Source organism: Ambystoma mexicanum, chromosome 8 (genome assembly GCF_040938575.1).
Source record: "Ambystoma mexicanum isolate Mex_15411 chromosome 8, UKY_AmexF1_1, whole genome shotgun sequence".
NCBI lineage: Eukaryota > Metazoa > Chordata > Amphibia > Caudata > Ambystomatidae > Ambystoma > Ambystoma mexicanum.
Window position 1 is genome coordinate 1,416,983,294 of NC_090929.1, and position 25,104 is coordinate 1,417,008,397.

A 25,104-nucleotide genomic window follows, 5' to 3' on the forward strand; every position below is an offset into this window, starting at 1 on the left:
TTGTATTTATGATTGCCGTGGTTTTCTTCCTCAGTTTCCTTTGCTCCCCGGGCTGGAGGAGCCCAGGAAACTTAGAAAGAAAATCACAGCAATTATAAATACAACCGCGTTAGATTTATTACTGCAGCGGCTTTCGCTTTGAGTCTCCCGGGAGACTCTGCACCTTTGCTGCACCTTTGCTGCACCTTTTCTTGTAGGCAAAGTATTTATAATTGCTCTCACTTTTATTTTACATTTTCTGTGCTTCCTGGGCTTGGGGAGCTCCAAAAAACATAAACTGAAAGGCAGCCTCTTCTCCATGTTCACATCTGCTCTAGCTGCAGTAAGCAAAAGATCCCAGTAGGGGGCTTTTGCTGTTTGATTAGTGCGGCCAGGGCAGAGCTTGACATGAACAGAGGAGGCAACTTGAAATGACAAAATGGATGCTCCCATTTAAACACTTTGAGCCTCGTTTGCTCAAAAGTTTACATAGGAACTTTCTTTAAAAAGATGTTTAATATATGTTTTTGATTATTGCCCATCTTTTAAGCTAATAATATTTTTGAGCACACTATTCCTTTAAGCAGCTAAATTGTGCAGGGGATTAGTGGAAGCCGATGGCACAGAGTTGTCTGAGCCAGGGCTGCTGATGGAATCTGCTGCACCTCTTCTTGTTTATTTGGGAAACAGAACCTGGCTACATCTTTCTGTGTAGAAAGCTCTGATCGGTATGGAGCGCAAGCTTACCTTGTGCAGGAGCTGGGAGCCTCAGTACTTAGGAGCAATGAATTTGATCTCCCCATCGAAGGTGGACTCCCAGAGCAAGGGAAAGGAGGAGATAAGGCAAATACATGTGCCCATCGTTCCATGTAACACTGATGAGTTTGGAACTATAAGCAAGGCAAAACAAGCCCTAATTTAATTTACAGAAATGTGAACCTCTGATAGTTTGAATGGAATATAAATTACAAATTAGTGTTATTGTAAAATTGTATCTTACATATAATCGAAACTTGCTCTACATATAAATGGAAAAATTCACTAATTACCTGAAAATGTATCATTATATTTGGAAGATGCATGGTATATTTCCCATTTGAAGATGGGCGCTAGTTTCGGCTTGTTTCCAGAGAGTTTCCTTAAAGACAATCATCCAAGATGGCCACGACCGTGGAAGAGCTCAGACCTAAAAGCATTCCGGAGATGGGCGGGAATGGGTGGGATTAGCCATAGGGATTAGCATGGCTAGTGGTAGGGAATGGGCGGGAACAACACCAAATACACTGGGCCCAATTCACAGATAATTTTCCTATGGGATTTCCCCAATATAAAACGCATTAGTGAATCAGGCCCACTGTGTGTTCCTCCTCCAATGTCATTTGTGTGTGTACCTTGTCACAAGCACTTCTCCCTATGTACATTTGAATCAATATTTGAATGCAATAGTTTGGGCTATTATAGATGTTGCAACTGACACCTAATAGCCCAAACTAAAAATGATTGAGAAGGACAAGGACAGCACTTAGAATTTATCTCATTTAAACTGCATGAACATCACACAAGCCCAACAACCAATAATAGTGAATTTTCCCTCATTTAAAGGGCACACACGAATGGTTCTTGTAGGATTTATTCACTTCATTTTTATTAATACTACCTTTGCCCCTTTGTGGATCCTCACATTCACCTGCTTACACAGTCAAACCGTGGCTCTGTTATTTCTGAAAACTGGCCTGGCATTCCCACATGATATCCATGGTGTTTGTAGGTGGAGCCCAAAAAGGGGTACCTGACAATTCTGGCCTTCACACTTCAAGGGTTCCAAAGAACACCATAGAATTATTATACGACCATGCCCCCACTAATTTCTAGTACCTCCTTATGAAATGCTAGAAACAGCCATCACTGTAAAATACTCATTATCACAACATCTCAGGGTTTCCTTCTTTCTGATCAGCATTCTGGCTGATGCAAATCCATTGATTACAACCAAACACACATACACCTCTACTTATACAATCACATTCCTTTTGCCTCAACATATTCAAAACTTCTCAGTTGGTCTTGTGCCTCCCTTTATCACACCTGCTTCTCTGTCCTCTCTCACCTTTGATATCCCATCCTTTCTTCTTCTTCTTCCATAGACTACAGTTATGTGGCCCAGACATGAGCACAATAAGCCAATCCCTTAGAAAAAGACCATCACCGTAAGACCACTATGGTGGTAGTTAGTGCAGAAAACCATCTCTGTAAGACCACTATTGCAGTGATTGGTCTAGAATAAAAGCTTTATAACATTTTGTTTTCTAAAGTAGAAAACTGTTTCCAACTGGTTTCTGAGTGCTGTATATGTGTGTATACAATGTGCATCTTAATTATAATTGCTTACACTGTTAAAGAAAGGTGCTACCAATATACATTCAGAGGATCCTACTCTGAAATAGACCAATATTGGGAATACCACATTATATAAATCAACTTTATTGGTGTTTACTGAGAACACATTAGACATACATATTGTGATGAATCCATTTTTGGAAATGGCTAATGAAAATCGCTATGGGGAGTCTTTCTTTCCTGGCTACGCTCAGATGATGCAACCTATGGCACTGGTACCAATGTAAAAACCCGTTGATAAAAATATGGCAGAATATACAACCTGTGTTGACCATGTTGTGCTGGGTGCATTGAAGCACAACTGGTACTGTAGTAATCAGAGGGGAAATCCAGAAAAACATGACCAGTTGCTTGTAGTGCACAAGCCATTTTAGATCAAATTAGTCTACAGTGAGGATGATGAGAAAGACATCTGTGCCAAAACCAAAAAGGGAAGACACATGCTCATGCCTGACATATATGGAACAGTGGATTGTGAACTGAACCGCAAGAGCCATGCAAGGTATTTACATGACATGCTATCCTACCAGTGAATCTAGAAAATGGGGCAGAATGGGAGGGGATAAAGTATTGAAAATACAAAAAAGGACAGGGAGGATGGAATCTGGACAAACAACCACTTCCAAGTCAAGGGAAGTGAATAATGTTTAAACAAGAATGAATGCAAATGACATCCATTGATGAAAGCTGGAAAACGTTTTTTTTTATTTTTTAGGAGAGAGGTCAAAATGCAACATGACAAGATTCCTAATGAGAGAAAGTCATTTTAGTGATGAGAAGCTAAATCCTAAATCCAAGTGGCATACGTTTATTGTGAGTTATCACTGCCTGCTGGGGTGCTGAGTCCTAAATTCCAAAGAGAACAGGACATATTTATTAGGTTAGAATGTTCCAGCTGTAAACCAGAGTCCTGTGGCTTAAAACAAACCTGAGAAACCTTATTCTTTGATACTCTAGCATTCTGGGAAACGGATGTATAAGCTCAGACAAAATTGAGAGACATTCCTTTTGTGAGAAAGTTCTACCATAAACACCTAACCAAGTTGAGAGAGATTCATTGTGAGATAATGGTGCATGCTGGCAAACTGATTCACAGTCCCTAAACAAACAGAACGACATTAAGTATGTAAGAATGTTGCAAGCTGGGAAAAGGTGTGCAAAGTCCCAGTAATGAGAGAAAATAATTATTGTGTATCAAAAGTGGATGTTGGAATGCTGAGTCCCCATTCTAGATAGCATTGGTTGTAAGCATTTGGCTGAGTGAAAGCAATGGACATTAGAGGGAAACAATATTGCATAGTGTGTACGGGAGGCACTTATGCCTTAAACCTCTAAGCCAGAGATACTTTAAAAATCCCTTAACAGTTACAATACATTTTTACCAACAACATTTTTAACCACAACCTTTTTCTTACCGTCAATAGTTTCCCAAATGTTTACCTCAGTGCAGCTGCAAATTGTGGAGGGAAACATCCTGCACACAACTCTGCTAATCCCTTCACCCAAACCCCCACCTCTCTCAAACCAATATCCACTTTCCCAAGCTCACTCTTTCTTCAAATTAATACATGGTCAGTGGATTACATTGCAGTGAATATTCTGCACTGAAAACTATGTGCAGTTAATATTCTGCATTTAAATCACTGGGTACCCTCTTAGATGGTGAGAATAGAAGTTTGTTACTCTTCAATCATTCAAAGAAGATGCAATGACCAAAAACTAGATACAGATGTTCACCATCCGTACAGCACCTGAGACAATGGAAACCACATGATCACAGAATTGTGGAGACTGGACATCTTTCATTGCCGAGATCCAAACCTGACCACCCTGTAAGTCTAAAAATGCAGGTTTAGTTAAAATCTATCCCTGAGTCTGTCATTCTTAATCACAAAGTTGTCACAATATTCTTGTACAGATTTTGACTTCTCGTGTTGATCTGATCAGAATGTCTCACATAGCATGCAATAATTTAAGTCTAGAAACGTGAGCAGATTTTTAGAGCTGACCTCAAGTAGTATTGATCGTTGCACATGTTAAAGGGGCGATTATGAGGACACACTTTTTCTTAAAGTTGGAATTCTAATAATGCAAGGTAGACACCTCAAGCAAGGTCTTTGACAACATATTACTCAGAGCGTGTATGAACTGGGTTCAAAGATAGAATTTGCTGAAGGTGAGGCAAACCAACTTAGTAAAAATTGTTCTACTGTACACCACATATTAATAATAAGAGCACTAATGGAGACAGCTAAGTGAGTACATAACACACCATTATTTGCAGTTTATATTGTTTCCAGTCCTTTGATTGCATTAAAAGAACAATGTTTTGGAAAAAGCTAAGCAAGTGGGGCCTTCCCGCAGGGCTATAGAATATGCTCTGTCAGCTATATTCAAACACTGCAGTCATGGTCAGACTGGATAGCAGTGGCACATTCTCACACCTTATCAGCGCCATTTAGGGATTAGGGAAGGCTGTGTACTTGTGTCACGGCTTTTTAATGTTTATACAGCAGATTTGCCAGTGGCACTGCAGATAGTGAGAACCTTCTCACCTAAATGGGGACACACGCAGCTACATATGATGCCGTGTGCAGACAATATCATCTTATTAGATCACACCCCAATTGGCCTTCAAAGACCTTTGATGGCTGTATGGAATTATTCAGTTAAGAATGATCTTGTGATGAATTTTAAAAAAATCATGTATTTCGGAACAAAGAAAGGACAGATGATGGGGAAATGGGTGGGGAATGATAATAATATAGACTTAGAACATGAACACATATAATCCTGGTGCTTTCATAACGAGTAGAAGGTCAGAAGAAGACCACTATGAGCATATAAAGCTGAAAGTATTGAGGAAACCTGGTGCCATCAGCAGTTTTATTAAGGCCTATGATTATTTTAGTTTAAAAGGTCTCTTAATTGTGCATATGCAAACTGTGAAAATGCGTATTATATATGGACTAGAATGCAGTGATAACATCAACGAAAAATGGCTTGATCAGTTGGAAGGGAACATCCTGACGCTCATCTTGGGATTACCCAATTGCACACCAGTGTGCACCCTTCATCTGGAATTAGTGTCCCTTAACACGATGCTTAATATATGAATTGGATAATTGTCATTGAAAATATGTACACAGAGGGACATTCTGGTTTTTGAATGGATATTAAACGAATTGAGCAAACAAATCAGTTTTGCACTAACATGGTTCAGAGATGGATTAGAGTCATTTATTGAAGTGATTGAATAGAAAGGCAATTGGGATATGGACCTTGTTACTTTTGTAAAGTCATTCATTTCCTAAACTGAGAAATTGTATTCTCACAAAATGTATCGCTTTACTGAAAAAACATAAATCTACTCAGGAACTTATAGTATAGACGTATATGATGGGTACTTTACAGACTTATTTATCAAATTCCCAAGTCCTTGGATAAAGAGAGAATGTATGCTCCTGCTGTTCAATGGATTGCCTTGCCATGTTAGGATGGGGCCATGCTTAAAAGGTGCCTATGAGGCCGGCATTGCCAAGTCTGTGGGGACACAAACGTCCTGGAGACTAGTAGGCATTTACTTACCCATTGCGTGCCATTGTATAACAAGCATAATATGTTTTTAAATTGATTTGTATACAATAATGAAATATTCAAAACAGAAACATTTTGAGAACGGTGTCTAGATGGAAGGCAACAATCCTTAATGACTGCATTAATTAATTTATGGAAAGAGATCATTGATAAGTTAATGAGATGAAAGAAGATTTTTGTCTTTAACTATAAACTCGATGTTAATATATCTTAGGAATATGTGCTAATGCTAACATGTTTCATTGTTCTATATAGTATTTACAAATAAGTCAAATAAAATAATGCAAAGTAGATTAACAAAGACCTCACTGATCTTAAAGATCACATTAAGCGCTCACCCAACAGTGAAACTTAAACAGCAAGGGCAGCAATATGTTTTGTCAATTTCTTCCTATGCTAGATCCGTATTTTTAGATTACTGAATCGGATGTAAGCACGATGGAAATGATGGAATGGCTATCAATCTCTGAACATATCCACAGGGTTCTCAAGATGCTGTTAAAGCATAATACGCTCTACCCAGACAACTGGCACACTGTGGTGGAATTTGATAAATCCATAGTGATGGCCAATTTACCTTTTATGAAAAATCTAGGTATCGAGATGGACCTTTTAGCAATTACACATTTAAGGCCTAACCTCTTCTGTCTCGATTAAGTTATTCTGTAATTCAGATGGCCATTAATACTTGTTTATTGAGTGGATATAAGAAGAACATGATAATGTGTTTATTCTTTGATAACAATGCAGGGGTTTGTGCCGAAGGGTAACCTGAAAACATTCAAGTAATAGCACACATTGATATACATGTTTTGCTCTCTTTTTGTTACAGTGACCAAAATTTGCACTCAGTGTGAAATTGAACAGAAATCTGAAAATATGAGGGTGCAGTTGTGTGCCAGCGATTTTGGTGAGTTTTCATTGTTCTTTCTCATTTGTCACTTCAGTCACTGTTGTGGAAAATTTGAAAACATTGTTTCATGCTCTTGACCTATGAATTTATTATAGACTGTCGATTCTGCCTGTTTTACTTCATCAGATCTTCTTTACAATAGTCCCATATTACATCTAAAGACATATAATTAAACTTCTCCAACAGTTGTTAATTTCAAGATTAATAGAGATTTGCATGTTTCAAAGGTTTAGGACACACACACACACACACACACACACACTCTCGCCTCATCCCACCTACTTGCCAATAAACTCATAATTCACATAAAGACAACAACCGAAATCTTGGAATGCATAGGATGTTAAAGCCACATCCTTGCAAGTACACATTTTCAGAAACACAGTCTCTGATGCCGATGTTCATAGGTGCTACATAAGACTGCTGCTTTGGGTGCATGTATTTACTTATTTATTTATTTATTTATTTATCTATTTATTGTGGGATGGTATTAAGTGAACCTTACACAAACATTGCATTTGAAAATACCGAATTTAGCACAAACTTCTGAATTCATTAAAAGATATGAAGGCAATAAAAGAAGAATATATTTGCAATAAAAATCATCTTTCATTCTTTATACACTTATCAGAGTTAATGTATAAGAGTATCTGAGGGCATCAATAACCAAGACCAAAAGACATCAGTAGTAATAAGGTCCAAATTATGCACACATCTATCAATGTATAAAATCCTCAAGTAATACAGACTTGGGCATTTTGACAACAAATGAGTTTAGGTCTAATTTTCATTAGCATTTTTACAAAATCTACAGTATCTCAGTGCCAGATCTTTTTTCCATAATGCCAAGGATATCTCTAGTTGGCAACAGATTGAGCCTAAACCTAAAAAAATGATGTACTCTCCACAAGGTGTCTGGACATTTTTCAAGGTATGGTGCAACTCTCCCCCAATTTCTTAGGTTCACTGTAAATATTAACAAATCATCTATGTCACTTGACTGTATAGCAGGTGTTCCACCAATCCAGCTGTGGTTCCAATAACATTTTTCCACTTAACCGTTTACTAGCCCATTTTTGCTGGGATGATATTCTGATTTGATCCTGATGTCCACCTTGATGGTCGTGCAGCTATAGAATACCTCCGTCCCCAAGTACCGCTCGAGCAGATAAAATACACTGCCCGAGCAATCCTTGAGGCCACAGGTGATGAGTGATGTCGTCTGTTGGATACCGGGAACACCGGAAGGACCCCTGAGTGCTGTAAGGCAAAGGTTAGGTTCAGAATTGCTATGATCAATAATGGCAGTGTAAGCAATCAAGAATAACCCATACAGCTTACCCGGGGAATGATGGAACAGGTGGGAAACCTGAATGGACCAACAGGGAAGACCAACAGCAGGCTGGAAAATACTGTAGTTCCTCCGACTCACACCTGAAGCCAGAACGTGATGGTAAAAAGTTCGTGGTTCACAAAAGTTCGCCAAAACAGAAGGAATAAACCAGAGCAAGATCCAAGATCAGATGGGGGGTCAAGAGTTCCAAAGTTCCAGAAGAATGTGTCGAATCCAAGGGTAATCCAGTACAAATCCAAATAACGTTCCGTGGTCAAAATCCAAAAGGTAGCAAGAAATACAAGGAGTAAGGCCAAACAGGTCTCTCTGGTTGAAACAGCTGTGAAGCACTGAATGTTTCTCCTCGGTTCCTTTTAAAGGAGTCAAAACCACATGACTGGTCACATGACCGTAAAAAGGCGTCACGTGATATCGGACATCCTGGATGACAACACATAGACGTCAGCGTTGGCTATAGCAGTTCCCATGACTAATCACGTGATCGCTCCCGCACGCGGGAGCAGAGTCGACGACCACAGTGCCGTCGGGCATGAATGAGGCGCCATGGCAGACGCCAACAAGGAAACGGGCGAAAAGGGGTGGAACTGCCCCCTCGTACAACCCGCCTGCTGTGTCTTCCCCGTTGGTGTGGGTGATGGGTATGTCGAGAGGACATGACAGAGCCCCCCCCCAAAGGCCCACGACCACGTGGGCTCGTAGGATTGTCAACATGAAAACGGGCCAACAAACGGGGAGCATGTACATCCCGGGAAGCAACCCATGACCGATCTTCAGGGCCATAACCCAACCAGTCCACTAAATACTGCAGAACACCCCTGTGGACACGGGAACCCAAGATAGCCCGGACCTCATAAACATCGGGTGAAGAGACAGAAACAGGAGCAGGAGGCGAACCCAAGCGAGTGGAACCAGGGCAAGGTTTAAGAAGGGAAATATGGAAAACCGGGTGGATCCGCCAGGCAGATGGCACCGCCAGACGCAATGCCACCGGGTTTAGCACCTTGACCACCCTATAAGGACCCACAAAACGTGGCAACAGTTTGCGGCAGCCAGGGATATGTAGATGACGAGTGGAAAGCCACACCCTATCCCCTACTTTGTAAACGGGTGGAATCGCTCTCTTTTTATCGGCAGCCGCCTTCATGGAAGCTTGAGCCTCCTGTAAATGGACCAGAGTCTGAGCGTGAACAGAAACGACGTCTCGGGCACAAGCAGATGCGGCGGGGGTGCTGGAAGAGGAAAAATCGGGAATGGGAAGGGTACGTGGATGTTGACCGTAAAGGGAAAAAAACGGGGAGTGACCAGTAGAGGAGTGCAGAGCATTGTTGTAGGCAAACTCCGCAAGCTGTAGTAAATTGAGCCATGTATCCTGATATTGCAGCGTCAAGCAACGTAGATACTGCTCCAGCGTTTGGTTGGCCCTTTCCGTCTGCCCATCACTCTCTGGGTGGTACGAAGAGGAAAACCGGGCATCAATGCCCAACAGAGTGGTAAGGGCCCTCCAAAAACGGGAAGTGAACTGGGACCCACGATCAGAGACCAACACATGGGGTAAACCGAAAAGACAGAATACATGTTTGAAAAAATGTTTGGCCAGAACTGGGGCAGAAGGTATCCCTTTACAAGGTATGAAACGTGCAAACTTGGTATACGAGTCGACTACGACCCAAATAGTGTCAAACCCCTGGGTGCGAGGAAGATCAGTGACTAAGTCCATGGAGACCGTATGCCAAGGTCGTGGAGGAATGGGGAGAGGATGAAGAAGACCCAAGGGCCGCCCCCTGCGCGATTTACCCTGGGCACACACGGCACAAGTATTGACATAGTCATACACGTCACGCCTCATCGTGGGCCACCAGCACCAGCGCTTAAGAAGGTCCAAAGTGCGTAGTTGACCGGGGTGGCCGTTGATGGCAGCGTCGTGGGACCAGGTCAGCGCCTGGTTTCGGGTCTCACTTGTGGGTAGAAAAAGTTTACCACCATGAACAAAAGGCAGCCCATCTTGTATAACCGGATCCCACTCTGCCAATGATTGTGGATACTGAGAGACCCATTGGCGAATATCAGACAGCAAAGAAGGAGTTGGTGTGCATAGACAGATTACATGGTTGTTTCCTAACAGGGTGTCCGGAAAACAAGGAAGTGTCTCCCCCCCAGGTGAACGGGACAGGGCATCGGCTTTACCGTGACCAACACCGGGCCTATGTTTGACCACAAAATCATATGCGGCAAAGAACAAATGCCACCTAACCTGTCGACTGTTTGTGCATTTTAAGGAAGCAAGGTCTTGGAGATTCTTATGGTCAGTATACACCGTGGTTTGATGTTTGGCACCTAAAAGGTGATGTCTCCAGACCTGTAGTGCATCCTTAATAGCCAGCAGTTCTTTTTCTGTGACCGTATAATGGGATTCGGTGGTCGTAAATTTGCGTGAATGGAACGCTACTGGATGCAAACGGTTGGTGGTGGGACAGATCTGTGATAATACTGCACCCAAAGCAAACGATGAAGCGTCTGCTTCTAGAATATAAGGAAGGTCGGGGTCAGGGTGCTGTAATACCGGAGCGGTGGTGAACAGGGTTTTCAATAGAACAAAAGCAGATTGTTGTGCCGTGGACCATACATAAGGAACAGAAGGACTAGTGAGTGCCGTGAGTGGAGCCACAACCGAAGAAAACCCTGATATGAATCTCCGATAGAAGTTCGCAAACCCCAGGAACGATTGCAACTGCTTTAGATTGGTCGGAACCGGCCAGTCATCAATCGCCCGAACCTTGGTTTGATTCATGGAAAGTCCTTTGGGCGAGATATGAAACCCCAGGAATTCAACTTGATTGGTGTGGAACAGACATTTCTCAGGCTTGGCATAAAGAGCGTTGTTTTGCAAACGCAACAGTATTTCCCTGACATGTTTTGTATGTTCCTCAAGGGAGGTGGAGAACACCAGTATGTCGTCTAAATAAACAACTACATAAGTGTTCAGTATATCATTGAAAATATCGTCCATGAAGTGTTGAAAAGTAGCCGGAGCATTACAAAGCCCAAAAGGCATGACCATATACTCAAATAGACCTTGTCGTGAGCAGAATGCAGTCTTCCATTCGTCACCGTCACGTATGCGGATGAGATTGTATGCCCCACGAAGGTCGAGTTTGGTATAAATGGTAGCATGGGTGAGTTTGTCCAGTAAAGGAGTGATCAGTGGTATGGGATAACGGTTCTTCACCGTAACGGCATTCAGGCGCCTATAATCGACACAGGGACGGAAGTCCCCTTCTTTTTTCGGAACAAAAAAAATAGGGCTTGCAGCCGGAGAGGTAGATGGACGAATATGACCTAACCTTAAAGCCTGCTGGATATAGTCCTGCAAGGATTGCTCTTCTACCTGTGTCAGGGAGTAGATCCGGCCCTTTGGGATAGACGCACCAGGGACCAGATCGATGGGACAATCGTAAGGTCTATGCGGTGGCAGGCCTTCTGCAGACTTCTTATCAAATACCGCCAAAAAATCGTGATAAACAGCAGGTATCCCATCCGTGACAGCCCCTACCGTGTGTGTATCATGATGATCGTTGTCTCTTATTGCCATGGAATTTAGACTACCCAAGATTCCCGCGGGACTGGAAGACTGGGGTGTTGCCAGTAGGCAATAGTATTGACATATTTCGGACTCAAACGATACCTGACCCGTCCCCCAATTGATGAGAGGATTGTGTAGTTTTAGCCAAGGAATGCCTAAAATCACACCGAACTGAGGAGTGGCAATGAGGTCAAAGGACATTGTTTCTTTGTGGTTTTCCTGGACAATCACCTCTAAGGGTGCTGTCTGTTGCAGTATCGGACCAGATGTAAGCGAAGAACCATCTACCGCCTGGACTGGTTCAGGACGGTTCTTCGTGACCAAAGGAAGGTTCAATGAACGGGCCAGTGCTATATCAATGAAGCAACCTGTAGCACCTGAGTCTATTACTATTGACACTGCGTGGGAATCTGTGGCATGTTTCAGAATGGCCTGAACTATGATGGGACGTACAGGACCTAAGGTGGGTTCAGAGGTATTCCGGATAATACTCGCTCCCCCCTCTGATCTTAGGGGCGAGTCTTCTGAAAACCCTGCTGTCTATTCTTTGGACGGCGAGGACATTCTTTGACAAAATGCCCGGGGAGACCGCAGTAAAAACAGGCATTGTCTGTTCGCCTGCGTTCTCGCTCAACATGTGAGATGGGGCTGCGGATCCCGCCTATCTGCATGGGTTCGGGAGTGACAGTGGTAGTGGTAGTGGTAGTGGATGGTATAGACAGTGAGGAGGACACATCCCCGCGTCGTTCCATTCGTCTGGCGTCGAGTTGTAACGTTAGGTCTACCAAATCAGTATATACAGTGGGAAGCATAGGTACAACAGACAAGGCATCTTTCATGACCCCGGACAAACCCCGGTAATATACCACAGCCTTTTTACTTTCCGGCCAGGAAGTCTCAGCAGACAACTGGTTGAATCTGGTGATGTACTCTATTAGGCTTGATCGACCCTGCGTGAGATCCAGTAGTTCCATGTCTCTGGACTGTGCTTTGTGTCTGGTATCAAATACTTTCGCCATCTCTTGGGTCAGTAACTCAAAATCATAAAGCGCAGGATGATTGTTTTCTAATAATGGATTGGCCCATGTGGCGGCTACCCCGGATAAATGGGAGAGAAGGAATGCTGCCTTTGACACAGGATCGGGGAAGGCCTGAGGACGACACATGAAATGTAGTTTACAGTGATTGATGAAAGTGCGATATTTCTTGGGGTCGCCCTGGTATCTCTCGGGAGCAGCCAAAGGAAAAGGGTTTTGAATTACCACAGGAGCGGCCGGGAAGGAAGGGGGTATAGCAGGAGGAGGACTAACTTCATCAAATGCAGCTTCTGCAGGCAGGGGCTGACGTGCACTTAATACCGTGTCGAGACGATGATGTAAAGTTGTGGTGGCTGCGGTCAAGTCCGCTCGAAGTGTTGCAGTAGCGGTTGCCATATCGGTCCTGAGTGCTGACACTGCCTGCATTAAAGCTGTCACGGGGTCCCCGGGGGAGGTATCCATTGCTGGACGACCAATAGGCTTCACAGTCTATTCTGATTTGATCCTGATGTCCACCTTGATGGTCGTGCAGCTATAGAATACCTCCGTCCCCAAGTACCGCTCGAGCAGATAAAATACACTGCCCGAGCAATCCTTGAGGCCACAGGTGATGAGTGATGTCGTCTGTTGGATACCGGGAACACCGGAAGGACCCCTGAGTGCTGTAAGGCAAAGGTTAGGTTCAGAATTGCTATGATCAATAATGGCAGTGTAAGCAATCAAGAATAACCCATACAGCTTACCCGGGGAATGATGGAACAGGTGGGAAACCTGAATGGACCAACAGGGAAGACCAACAGCAGGCTGGAAAATACTGTAGTTCCTCCGACTCACACCTGAAGCCAGAACGTGATGGTAAAAAGTTCGTGGTTCACAAAAGTTCGCCAAAACAGAAGGAATAAACCAGAGCAAGATCCAAGATCAGATGGGGGGTCAAGAGTTCCAAAGTTCCAGAAGAATGTGTCGAATCCAAGGGTAATCCAGTACAAATCCAAATAACGTTCCGTGGTCAAAATCCAAAAGGTAGCAAGAAATACAAGGAGTAAGGCCAAACAGGTCTCTCTGGTTGAAACAGCTGTGAAGCACTGAATGTTTCTCCTCGGTTCCTTTTAAAGGAGTCAAAACCACATGACTGGTCACATGACCGTAAAAAGGCGTCACGTGATATCGGACATCCTGGATGACAACACATAGACGTCAGCGTTGGCTATAGCAGTTCCCATGACTAATCACGTGATCGCTCCCGCACGCGGGAGCAGAGTCGACGACCACAGTGCCGTCGGGCATGAATGAGGCGCCATGGCAGACGCCAACAAGGAAACGGGCGAAAAGGGGTGGAACTGCCCCCTCGTACAACCCGCCTGCTGTGTCTTCCCCGTTGGTGTGGGTGATGGGTATGTCGAGAGGACATGACAGATGACTTGCGAGATGTATATCTACAAATAATGTATTTGAGGGTGGGTCCAGATGCAAGATGTCAAATTGCAATGTTTTCCAAATACATTAGGCATTAAGGTCAGTCCGAGCTCGTAATTTATAGCAGCTAATGGAACACGTTTTTGGTAAAGACAGAGCCCTTTTCCATAGTAAACCCAGTATAATGCATAGATCTATGTTTTCGGCTTGTTGGGAAATTTCTAATCTATAGATGAGAGTTGGTATAGCTTTATGACTTTGTAATAGTTAATCAAGGGAATTATTGAAAACCTACCGTATTTCAAGTTGATACATTTCATCTAATAAGTAAATTAATTTTATTCCAAAGCTTCTGAATAAAAATCTCACTGTTGGGCCTTGCTTAAATTACAAAGCTAACATATATATAATCATTCACAATTTGAGCTTGTTTTTATCAATTGTCCAGGTAACACTGAATATTTTATTAGCATTTGATAATCTAATTATCTTCAATTTGGAAGAATGTATTCTTCCTGATTGGAAGTCAGGGTAGAGGATGCAATTCTGGCAATTCTGCTCTAGATGGAGATGTGGTCTAGAAGTCACACTTCCTATTCTCTGTGGCATTTTGAGATATTATGTTTGGATGACTGTTGAAATCCTATTAATGTAGACCAGTGTCAACAGGATCAGGGAGATGACTGTGAGTATATGGGAAATTGGGGACAGACACGTTTTGATTTGTGGCTTTGAGAAGGCTGTCTAAAGAGTGCATAGCTCTTTTGCAGTACCTGTGCATGTTCTGATATTTCTGTAAAAGGGAATCATTCCATTGATTCATGCTTTCGTGGGGCACATCAGAATGTCTGCTTTGCTAGAGTTGAACTACAATCTGTTGTTGGGTACCCAAGACACTACTTAGGTGAACCACCTGTCGAGATGTACCTGAGGTTCATGGTTATCTGTGTAAAGTGTCATGACCATTTGTGTTTCATCAACGTAATTATAGCATGTGATGCCCTGCCCTCTGATGAGCCCCTTTGGTGGCGTTTTGTAAATGTTACTAGTTGACTCCATGTCTGTGACACTAGGCCCCAGCTCTGGATGTTAATTTTGCCTCACTTTTGGATGTTCATTTACCCTCTTTTCTGGGACATGAAGTCATTTGTCACTTCAATGAAATACAATTAACATAAGTAATGCTAGAGGTGACATGGACTGATCTGCTAATCTTACTTGTAAATGTATAGTAGGAGGGCGGAAATTTTGGATCTATGCTCTACTACACAGGTGATGTTGCATAGATAATGGAAAAGGAGCGAGAAATGTGGTTTATATTCTGTTTGCCAGGAAGGATGTCATTTAGCATAGCGCTATTAGGGTCAGGCTAGCTTCATTCAGCCTTTTGCCAAGAATATTTACTATGATAATGTTGAATGCTGCAAATATTTCCAGAAGGATGAGTAAAAATGGCCCCTTTGCATAAAGGCTGGTCTTCAGATCTTCTCAGATTCATAGCAGGACCAAGTCTGTTCTGAACCCTTCATGGGAAAAATCCAGAATCCAGTATGTTTCAATGAGGTGCAGGATGATGTAGTTCTGAAGGTTACAGATTTTGTATGGCACTAGTATAGGGTGGATTCTCTAGGTTTGGTATGCCAGGTTATAGGAAGAATATGAGAAAAACTGTGCTCAACTTTCAGGGTATTATTTTTTGATCTGGAAAAGAATTGAACATCACCTGAAATTGCTGAATGAGGATTGCCTTGAAGATGTCCAGTGGTCATGGGTACACGGAGGAACTGGCTTATTGGATTGAAATGTATAATTATAATTAGGGTATTTATTGAGCATGGACCTAGCTTTGAGAAGTAACAGAGTGCTTTACAATCATAAGGGGAAGAACATAGTGAGGGGAGCAGAGAAACAAGGGAGTGGGGAGGTAATAACAGGAGTGGGAAGGTGGACAATTTTTCAAACAAGGAATAACAAGCAACCAGTGGTGGAAACAGTGGGGATAAGATCGCTCAGTCTTAGGTAGGGTGTGGAGTGGAAGGTGCATGGACCAACGTATTAGGGAGGAGCTATTCCTTAAAGAGGAGGGTCTTGAGATCCTCCCTGAAATGTAGAAGTGAGGAGGCAAATCTGATGTGGATGGCTCATAGACAGAGAAGGCTTGTGTTCTGGTTCTTTCCTTCCTGCAACGGCGGAATTCAAGTCTACCCATGTCCTTTCATCTGGTGGATTATAGGCCTCTAGAGATGCTGGGTTTCTCAGTGAAGTAGCTTGGGGACTTCAAGGTGACAGCCCTGTAGATGATGCAGCAGGATTTGAAGATGATACAGCGCTGCAGTGGGATCCAGTGCAGTTTGATGAAGGTCAGGTGATGTGGTTGAATTTGCAGAGTACTTTGATAGGTCATGCTGCAGCATGCAGGTCACATCGCAGGGGTGCCAGGGTAGTCACCTGGAAGGCCTTCCAAAAGAGAATCGCCACGATCCCATCCAGGTGGTAGAGGACCAAGGCTTGGACAGCAGATCAGAAGTGGTTTTCTAGGATGAAAGGATTGATTTTCTGAATGAGAGAAAGTTGGTACTAAGCTGTTTGCGTGTTCCTTGCTATGTGCTGTTTGAAGGAGAGGTATCTGCCAATGTCAAACCCAAAGGACTTGGCACAGGAGGCATGCTGGGGTGTAAAGCCCTCAAAGTGCATAGCAGAGAGTCAGGCCTGGATGTCAGGATGCTTTTAGTGTTGTTGGGCAGGAGTAGGAATTCTTTCATCCTGGGGTTGAGCTTCATATAAGCATTGGATATCCACGACTGTATCAGTGAGAGGCAGGCCTTAAGCCTGTGGATCTCTTCGATGGATGATATCTTGAGGTAGAGCTGCATGTAATCTGCGAATTGCTGAATGAGGATGAGGAGCGAGAAGTGTTCCAAGTGGCTCCATGTAAAGAGTGAAGATCACAGGGGAGAGGATGGATAATTGCAGGACTCTAAGAGGTAAAGGTTAGAGTTGGTAATCTGGAGGACTCGATTTATACAAACTGTGGTGATGTAGATTGTTGGTGAGTGCCTATTGTCTCAGAGGGAATTTTACAGGCTGAAATATCTCTTAGTAAATTAGAACATCCTGAATGTCTTGGAGCTCTTAGCTCGAAACAGGCTTGAAAAAATATATCCATACTTTTTTGCACTTGAAAGAATAAAGGGTCGCTATTGAGCACTATAAAACACTTGCCTGTGTATAGGCGCTATATAAATAAACAATACCATACATACCTAGTACTCTATAATTGGGTCGTAGGACACTCAGCGGGAGTGGTACACTACTGCCTGGGTTGTATTTCGTACATTATGAAAGAGGCTGTGGACTTCAGAAATGGCAGTTTATAATTTTCCATAGCACCTGCCTCATGCAAATGTGCAATGCATTTATGAGTCCTCTTTTCCACACCTCCCAGTCTCTTTTCTCTCGCAGAATTATCTTGGGAGCACTGCTGAAATGATGACCGTACAACTTTGTGATGGCAGGGATGGGTGATACCTTTGAAGAATGTAAGGATCTTTACCAGGAGAGTCTGGTCCTGTATATCTCAGACACCCAGAGTATATACAAAGCCACACAGGCAAAACACATGACCAACAAAATACTGCACAGCTTCTGAGAGGAAGATCATGCATTTACTCTGTTGGGTGGGGTGGTTAGAGTGTAATATACTGGGAGGATACTAGACTATTACTAGTGCTTGCCATACAAGGGATTTTAGTGGGGCCCTGTGAAGCCTGCATGCTTGACTCCACAATCATCTAGGCCTTACTGCCCACCCATGCCTCTGCTCAGCCAAGAACATTGGGCCACCCTGTCCAAGCTCAGTTGCCTTGACAAAGTCTACATGGGCTGTCACAGAAGAGTATTAACAAGTTGTGGGCTTTTCAAAGCAGAGCAAGCCGACTGACCTAGGGCTTGAGAAAATGTGTGTATTCTATTATTCAAGCAGGAGATGATATAGCAGACTATTCAGCAGCAAATCGAGCTCACTAGGCCTTACTGGCCAGCCATAGTGCTAGGGTTACAGACGGATTGGTGGTCCTTGTAATTAAAAAAAATGAAAATGGGGTGGCATATACCTTCAAGCGTAGGGGTGCTGTCTTCTCTAGCAACATTCCTTTGACAAACCAACATATTTTGGAGGGAGCAAAGGCCGGCCTCCTCCGGGTTTATGTGAGTGCCTTTACAAACGGACTGCATAGTTTAATCATGATGAGCTGATTACTGTGTCAGTATCTCTAGCTGCAGATGTTAGTCTTGTTCATGTTCGTTTAATGTCATTGTTCATCCAGCACGTTTAACATGGGTTATATGGTATATGTGCAAAATCCTGCTATCCTCTTTTCTTGCAGGATGTGCCAACACCTATAACATTGCCCACAGTGGACAGAACTCCACAAAGTCCCATATCCCGATATCGTTCACTTTGAAATGAATTCTTTTTGTCGTTGTTACTATAAGTAGGCGACTCATATGCAGGGTTTCGATACCCCGTGGCTGCCTTTAGTTCTCTTAACGGGTAGAGCCCTTCTGTCTTACTTCCCTCAATGGCTGGCTCAGGCGGGGCCAGTGGCGCGGAAGGATGTTTCAAACATACTTAGCCCGCATCCTGTAGGTGTGCATGCCAAAAAAAAGTTTGAAAATCGGATGCGCCAAACTCAAAATATTCAATGTTTAAGCAAAGTATTGCTTTTGACATACATGTGCAGATGCAACAACAGAATGAGAAATATTCAGCAAAAAAACGCACAGGCATCTGCAGGCACCAACACACAAATACACACCCCCTTATGTAGTCATGCACATTATGGTTTGACGGACAAAAGAAAATTGTGCAGCAGGGTCTAAGGCACAGAATTGAGGACAATAGTCTGTTAAGCACACATGATGATCAGCCACACCTATCACACAGAAGGCGTGCTGGGCGTGTGCATTAGACATAGAGGAAGATAAGAGAATGCAAAATATAATGCAAAAGTTAAAATATTTTGCAAAACTCACAGGATGATATGTTACGCACAACACAGATGGGGCTGTGTTACATGTGCAAAAGGGTCAGGGGGACACAACGAAATAAAATGCACAACATGAAATGAAACATATTCTACAAAGCGAACAGAAATTAAAAATATGTTTCAAAATGAAAAATATTCTGTGAGTTGCACAAGATAATTGGCTGTACCCAACATGTGGCAGAGCCGCCACAAATTCGAAGGTTCGAGGGACAAAACGAAAAGAAAAACATTCAGCAAAATGAAAAATATTCAGCAAAATGCACCGATGATGCACCACACCCAACACACAGGTGCACTGCAGGTTGGGAGGCACAAATCAAAATGAAACTATACCACAAATTGACATGAAATACATACCGCAAAAGCATTAGATTATCCTTCGCACCCAAATCACATATGTCCATACAACTCATATTAAGATCATTAAGAAATCTAACGCTACTACCTTTACAATATAAAGTTTTATCTATTTTTAAACACTGTACAAAATAAAACCAGCATTGCTGGAACCTTATCTCACCACCCCAAATAACAGAACAAAAAGTTACATCAGCACGTACAAATATTTATACAAAATGGACCAAGAACACACAAAGCTATACTGCAAAAATAAAGCACATTGTTAAAATACACATTTTAAATTAAACAATATTGCTAGTATACACAATCAACTGAATAACATAAAAATCTATCTATGCACCCCCAAAAAATATACACTCTTCTTACCGTCTTCATATTGCATTCCACACCCCACAACAGCTCGCATTACCATACTTACTACAAAGAAGCACACGTGCAACACTAATATGAAGAATGCTATTACACATTAACAGCAATCCAAAACGAAAGGGTGGCTAATGATTCCAAAAGTCCTTGTTTTATTTGATGTTTAGTATGTCATGATAGGTTAAACCGTAACATTGGCATTCCCATTGTATGTTGACTCTACGCAACCTGTAGCTTTAAAAACAAATGCTTCCCCACATACATACACTACAGCAACTCTGCAGTTATGGTTAGTTTGGACATCCCATAGGAAGAGCAACTTTTCAGATGCTAATATCTGTGGGCTTCGTAGAGGAAACTGTACAAATCTTTTCAAAACAGATCAACTCCAAACTCCAAATGCGAGTGTACTGTTTTTGTAATAGTGGATTGGTTGATTTTGGTCTGCAGACACGGAGAAATGAGCACAAAGTTTGATTTGTTAAGGGAATAGAGATGTGTATACGATACAGTTAATCAGAAATGTGGGGGCCCATGGGTTCTTTGCTAGAAATCATTGGGAAAAGGGAGTCAGCAGCCCTTTCAGGATACTCCAATCTAGAGTAGAACTAGGTTGTTCCCTAAAGGGGTTGGAACTGTCCTCTTTAAAACTTAACAAAAACATTTTTTGATCAAATCTGCAGAATACCGGAAGGATCACCTAACCATATGTTGAGAAAACAAATGGATACAATGGCATCATTATGTTCCGGTGCATGGGTGGGAATGGAAGGAGTTGTAAATCTTAAAAACTGTCTGGTGTAGGCAAAGAATAAGAAATGCAGAGTGCATGATCTGCAGAAGCAGAACTGAATTGATGGACTTAAACCAACCTGTTGACCTGGTCTCAGACCGGTTCTGAGATTATATACACTTTGGATTGCTCAAGGCATGGACGCGTGCATGCCTAGTGGGTACTGTGGATGTGTCTGAGGTTTCCCACGTACATTGTCCATGGTATGGCTAAAGTAACGTTTTTATTGGTCTCTATGAGGCAGGAGATTTAATTTTCTATAAATAGCCATTTACGGCTATTGAAGGTATTGGATCCAAAAGGAATGTATTTGCCATCTGAACCTTTCAGCTGTGTGGTGACTGGTAGGGGTGGGGCAGACTTCATTTTGGCCTCTTGGTGTGTGCACTGTGTGAGAGGAGTTTGAGGGTGGTGGGAGACGGGAGGGTAGACCTGTGTGAAAAACGAGCAGGGATTCCGATCCCTGCCCCGACCAATGCCAGACGAAAGCCTGACCAATTGCTTCCATTACCCTTGACAAGCATAATTCCCAGAATCCCATTGAGCCCAGCACTTGAGCATCGCAGAGTGATCTTTCAGACATCTTCCAGCATGCCAAACAACATACTAAGAAAGGTGAAATGGGGCATGTAGTGCTCACATTTGAAGCAGCACTTCTTCCTTTGAACCAAAACAGTGTGCCTCCCTTTAGCATGCAGATCATGGAATTGAGGGGAGTTTCCAAACTGCCCTTTATTCCACATCTGCCAATTCACAGATGCTTGCTTTGTCTCACATGGGATAACTGCACCTTCCTGACAAAGAACAAGAGAGTAAGAGAGATAGAGAGAGAACAGGAGACAGAGAGAGATGAAGAGTCTGACCATGGAATGTGAGAAACTGCAATGGGACAGGTTCTGTTTCTGCTCCCTTTAATAATGTGACTAGCACTATGGCAAGTGAAAATGGTCCTACAATTCCCAACCAAGACACATCCTTACCACTCAAAGGACCTTTAATCAACGCTAGATCCCTAATGGCTCAATCCCTTGACATCTCCGATCTCATCACCTCCAACAACCGCAATGTATTGGCTGTCACAAACACTTGAATTCATGCAGCAGCTGGTCCTTCTCTGTCCCTTGCCATCCCCAACAGCTACACTATCTTCAGGATAGACGGATTCGGTGCCAAAGGGGGTGGTGGGTGTAGTGGCCATCAATGCCAAAAAGTCTCTGTCCATTGGAGAAATGAACAACCAACCTTTCCAGCCCAGAGAACTTCTGTCTATCAAACGAACCCTTTCTTACACAGCCACCTTAACCCCTTATCTCATTTACAGACCCCCATACCCATTACTCTTATTTGAAGAAGATATCTCACATCTCCTCTCACTGGAGGCTAAGCACTCTTCTAGAATTGTCCTTTTGGGTGATGTAAACCTAGGATTCAATGACCTTATAGACCCGCTGGCCCTAGCCAAGTTCATTGAAGCCTTGGGTTTCTCCCAATGCATCACAGGTCCCACCCATGACAAAGGTTGCACCTTGGATTGGCTGGCAGATTCCAAATGCAACATCAAAATACTATCCAAAGTGCCCTGCCCTTGGTCAGACCATACTATTTTCTCCTTTACCATTTCTTTACCATTCCGGTGAGTAATCAACCCACTTCTGTGCTATATCCTCTACCAGTCACCCTCACTAAAAAATGCTTGGAACTTCACAATAGCCAATATCCTGCCGCTACTGAAGTCCCTCATAACCATCGCTTAACCAAGTGTGCAGCCAAGACTATCTGGAAAAAGTATCCTTCAGACGCTAATAAAAACCACTTTCCCTCCTTGTCCAAAACACATCAACAGGCTATACTCCAAGCCAAAAGCGTAGCCTACAATGAGAGAATCAAAAAATCAAACTTAGGCATCCGAGAGCTCTTTACAATAGTGCGTGAACTTGAGTCACCAGTTGCTCCTCCAGCTAACTGTCTCAAAAACATCCACTGGTGCGGCAACATTCAAAATGCACTACTGGATAAAATCTCACCACTTCAAATACAGATTCTGGCAAAATAAACAAATTTCTATTGACACCAGAGCAAACCCCAGCACCACTCGCCCACCATACCCACCTGCTTCAGTTCACCCCGGTCTCTGACTCATAAGTAACCCAAATCATCAAAGGCCTAAAACCATAAATATGTCAAAGCGACATCTGTCCAGCCTCAGTCATTAAAGAAAGTGCAGCAGAGCTAACCCCATTAATTGGTTCGCTCACTAATACATCCTTTTCCACCGGTAGCATGCCTACCATCCTAATAGATGCCTGGGTCATCCCTCTCCTCAAGAAGGCGACACTTGACATTAACATCCATACCAATTACTGCCCCAACATGACTGTCCCATTCTTACTCAAAATACGGGACGGAGTAGAGTACCTTACAGATCCAAAAGTACCTTGAAGCCAACAGTCTTTCCGGACTGCGCCAATCCAGATTCTGTCCAGGTCACGGAATGGAATCGGCACTCATAGACTTAAAAATCCAAATGGACAAGCTTAAAGACAATGGCAAATTTGCCGTCCTCCTCCTGCTTGACCTCTCAGCTGCCTTTGATTTGGTGGATCACATAAGTCATTCATCATAGATGGTAACACCATCCCAGTCTCCAAAGAAAGTAAAACCCTTGGGGTCTACCTGAACTCCTCCCTTTCACTAACCAGGCATGTAAATATTATTGACCCGTCTGCTGCCTACACAACCAAACATATCAATGCCTGCAGACCCTTCCTCACCACAGACAGTTCAATACACTAGCAAGAGCCCTCATTGTCTCTACATTAGACTATTGTATCTCCCTCTTCGCAGGAATCACCACCGGCAACATCAATAAATGACATCCCTTACAAAATAATGCACTAAGAGCAGCATTGAATATCCCCAATAAATACCATATATCATCGGCTAGAAGACGTGTTCATTGGCTGGTCATTTGTGATTGCATCCTGTTCAAAACTCTCACATTAACTCAGAAATTCCTGGCAAACACTGACTTTAGATACTTGTCAAGAACATTCAAGAAATCACAATCTAAAGGACATACCAGGGCCTCCCACTTCCTCTCCATCCCTAGATTCAAACTGCAAAAAAGCAGGGGGCCACAGCTTCCCGGTAGAGGCCACCAAACACTGAAATGCCCGTCCGCTCCCACTAAGATCAGAAACATCCTTCTGGTCCTTCTGTAAATGCCACAAGACTTGGCTCTTATCACAAGACCTATTACCTATTACCTGCCCATTCACAGCACAATGAATCACCAGCTGTCCTAAACTCTTAACTGTTTATGTCATGTTCTCTATGTCTGAACTACTGTAATATGTTTCACAAAACTACACTTTGTGGAACCAGTGACTTGGTGCCTCTGTGTTTGGTGCATTCTACAAATTACAAAAATATGAAATAAATAAATGGTTAGACTTTAGAAAACAGAACTATACCCCTAAATTGCACACACCGTGCCATACATGTCCAGGCTTTAGACCCTAAATCGGATATATTGCACCGCACTTGGTGAGACTTGAGACACTATAACTATGTCCATAAATTGCTTATACTGCATGATACAGGGTCAGCCTTTACATGACACAGATGTCCCCTAAATTGCCTTGCATGTTTAAGCTTTAGGTGGCATAGCTATCCCCTTATATGAAGAGCCCACGAGTCACAAGAAGGTTGAAAATGACCAGGCAAACAAGGAGCTCACATAGCCAAAACATATGTCGCTACATAGATTCAAAACTTTGCAAACACAATTCTCTGTCACTCTGCCCATCATACCAATTTGTGTAAAGTTGTAAATATTAGAGCACTATTAAGTGAACCCCATCCTCCCGCAGAAAAACAGCCAATCTCTATTTTGCAGCACAAATTAGCTGCTGATGGTTTGGGTGGTATCCTCCTGGTGCAAGGAGACCCCCTGTGAGGACAGCTTCCAACTTGCTGATATGCTAATCCCTCACAGCTCCCCCCTATCTCTGGCAGGACAGCCCTTAACAATGAGATGACTACTACCCATTGCAGATGCCGATTAAACACAGCTGGAAAGCATGCTACATGTTGGTATGCCCCACAAAAGACTTTCCGATTTAGATTTTACATCATTTGTTATATATATTTCCTGTGCTAGATCTATGAAAGATGGCTCTGCCTCCTGAGTACATCACTAATTACATCATACATGATGGCTGATGAGATCATTGATGGCATCACTAATTACATCATGCATGAC

At 42.9% G+C, this 25,104-nt stretch overlaps 1 protein-coding gene across 1 annotated transcript in view; it reads left to right on the top strand.

Moving 5' to 3' along the window:
* SFRP5 (secreted frizzled related protein 5) overlaps window positions 1-25,104 on the top strand; it is a 122,794-nt gene that overhangs the window by 47,774 nt on the left and 49,916 nt on the right. Inside the window, exon 2 of the mRNA XM_069611553.1 lies at window positions 6,806-6,883. Within this exon, the coding sequence (XP_069467654.1) occupies window positions 6,806-6,883 (78 nt within the window). The remainder of the gene's footprint in view (window positions 1-6,805; window positions 6,884-25,104) is intronic.